Here is a 1,790-nt window from a genome sequence, read left to right as displayed (position 1 = left end):
GATGTCTCGCCCAAGTCTTTCTTCTCATCGAAAGACTGATACCAGCGATGGTCAAGGATTCGCGGATGGCCGCCATCCTACTATGTCAACCTTAGGTAAAGACTGGACGGGTCTGCATGCAGCCTGCATCAACATGAAAACCTGCAAATAGATACCTTAACGTCGATGTTGTCTCTAGATCTGTTTACGGATTTCCCTTGTATGAGGTGCTACTGAACTTGGGGCTAAGGAGCTATTGAAGTAGGCCCCCACTCGGCTTCCCGCTCAACGCCCGACTTATCCAAGACCAACGGCAGCAAGCGGCCTGTATTCTCTCTTTTCCAAAGAACACCAGTATCCTTGCTCAGTTGAAATCTTTCTCTGTACATTGAGTTCCGCATGCGGGCTACTTAGGTACCTTTGTTCACGCCTGCACGTGGGCGCTAGACCCCACCTTTCCAACCTGGGAACCTTCGAAGGATTAGAACTTTTCGTACACGGGTGTCGCACCTGCGCCTTTGTCTTGACTGCTGAAAGACACGATACTTGAAGCTTAGTACAGATCACACACGAATTGAAAACACGCAAGCCCTCGCCTGCCTGCAGACACATCATCTTCACCGTCTTGACCAGTATTACCACTACCATTATCATCACCATCACCATTGCCAATATCACCGCGACTCAAACATGGCGGAACCGACCATGGCAGACCTTAAGGATCTTCCAGGCCTCTACACCTCATCCAGAGATGTAGGCGATGTACTCGTAGGCCAGGACGACGCTCGCCGTCTCATCGAAACATGCTCGTCTGGCGACGACACAGCTTTATGGAGTCTGCTATCGCAGCCACAACATATCACGACGATGCTCAGTAAACCACACACCATCTATAGTAAAGATCCACGTGGGAAGGTCATGGCAAGGCCAATCCCAAATCTTGAGCGGGCCTTGATGGTAGCGGCTCAGAATGGCCACGCTGCTGTTATCACCGCACTACTTGCTTTCACAACAGAGCTTGAGGTTTCCCTTTCCGATGTTATAACGAGAGACGTCGTCAACAAGGTCATCGACGGTGGGAACGCCGCTGTCGTCGAGGCACTAGGCGCCGCCTACCCGAAGGTCATCGACATCCGCATCGGCCACGGGCACGAGCGGCCGCTGTACGAGGCCGTGAGGCGAAGGAAACCAGATGTAGTTGCTGCACTTCTCGAGCTGGGAGCAGATCCATTACATCCCGTTGCGCCAGGCTACAAGAAACTCGGAAACTACCGCTCGTCTCTAATGTCCTTCGCTGCAATGAACGAGGGTCCGCGCACGACAGCGATGCTATTGGAACGCGGTACACCTATAGCGGGTACTGCTGCGTTGCACACCGCTGCGAGCTTCGGTCAGCTCGACACTATGCGACTGCTGATAACGCATGGCGCGGATGTGGAGGAGGTCGTTCCGGGCTGGAAGGGCTGGACACCGATGCACTTCGCTGCCTGGACTGGCAAAGCCGATGCCATGAAACTGCTAGTAGAACATGGCGCACGCATAAACTCGAAGGACGAGGATGGGAAGACGCCTAATCAACTGATGAAGACGCGGAATGCTGCTTAGTAGTAGCACACATGGACGATGGGAGCGCGAAATCTGCTTGCCATCATAACTACTGTCCGTCTCCTCCAACTCATGAGAGTTCATTTTTGAGAATGCACGCTGTGAAACGGGTGATCGGAGTTTTTCGTGAGGGAAGGATAGCTTCCAGGACGAAATGCGAATTCTCGACGAGGAGTACCATTTCCTGGGTCTTGACTTTAGCGATG

At 52.8% G+C, this 1,790-nt stretch overlaps 1 protein-coding gene across 1 annotated transcript; it reads left to right on the top strand.

Moving 5' to 3' along the window:
• Positions 1-684: 684 nt before the first annotated feature.
• Positions 685-1,584, top strand: J4E87_001180 (uncharacterized protein; the record flags this gene model as incomplete). Its single annotated transcript, XM_049372827.1, has 1 exon — positions 685-1,584. One exon carries the CDS (start codon positions 685-687, stop codon positions 1,582-1,584), a length of 900 nt encoding a protein of 299 aa, XP_049237485.1.
• Between the last annotated feature and the right edge of the window lie 206 nt (positions 1,585-1,790).

This window comes from Alternaria ethzedia, assembly GCF_023757985.1.
Source record: "Alternaria ethzedia strain BMP 0044 chromosome Unknown scaffold_2, whole genome shotgun sequence".
NCBI lineage: Eukaryota > Fungi > Ascomycota > Dothideomycetes > Pleosporales > Pleosporaceae > Alternaria > Alternaria ethzedia.
Note: the sequence above shows the minus strand (reverse complement) of the source record. Positions and strands in the feature narration are given on the sequence as shown.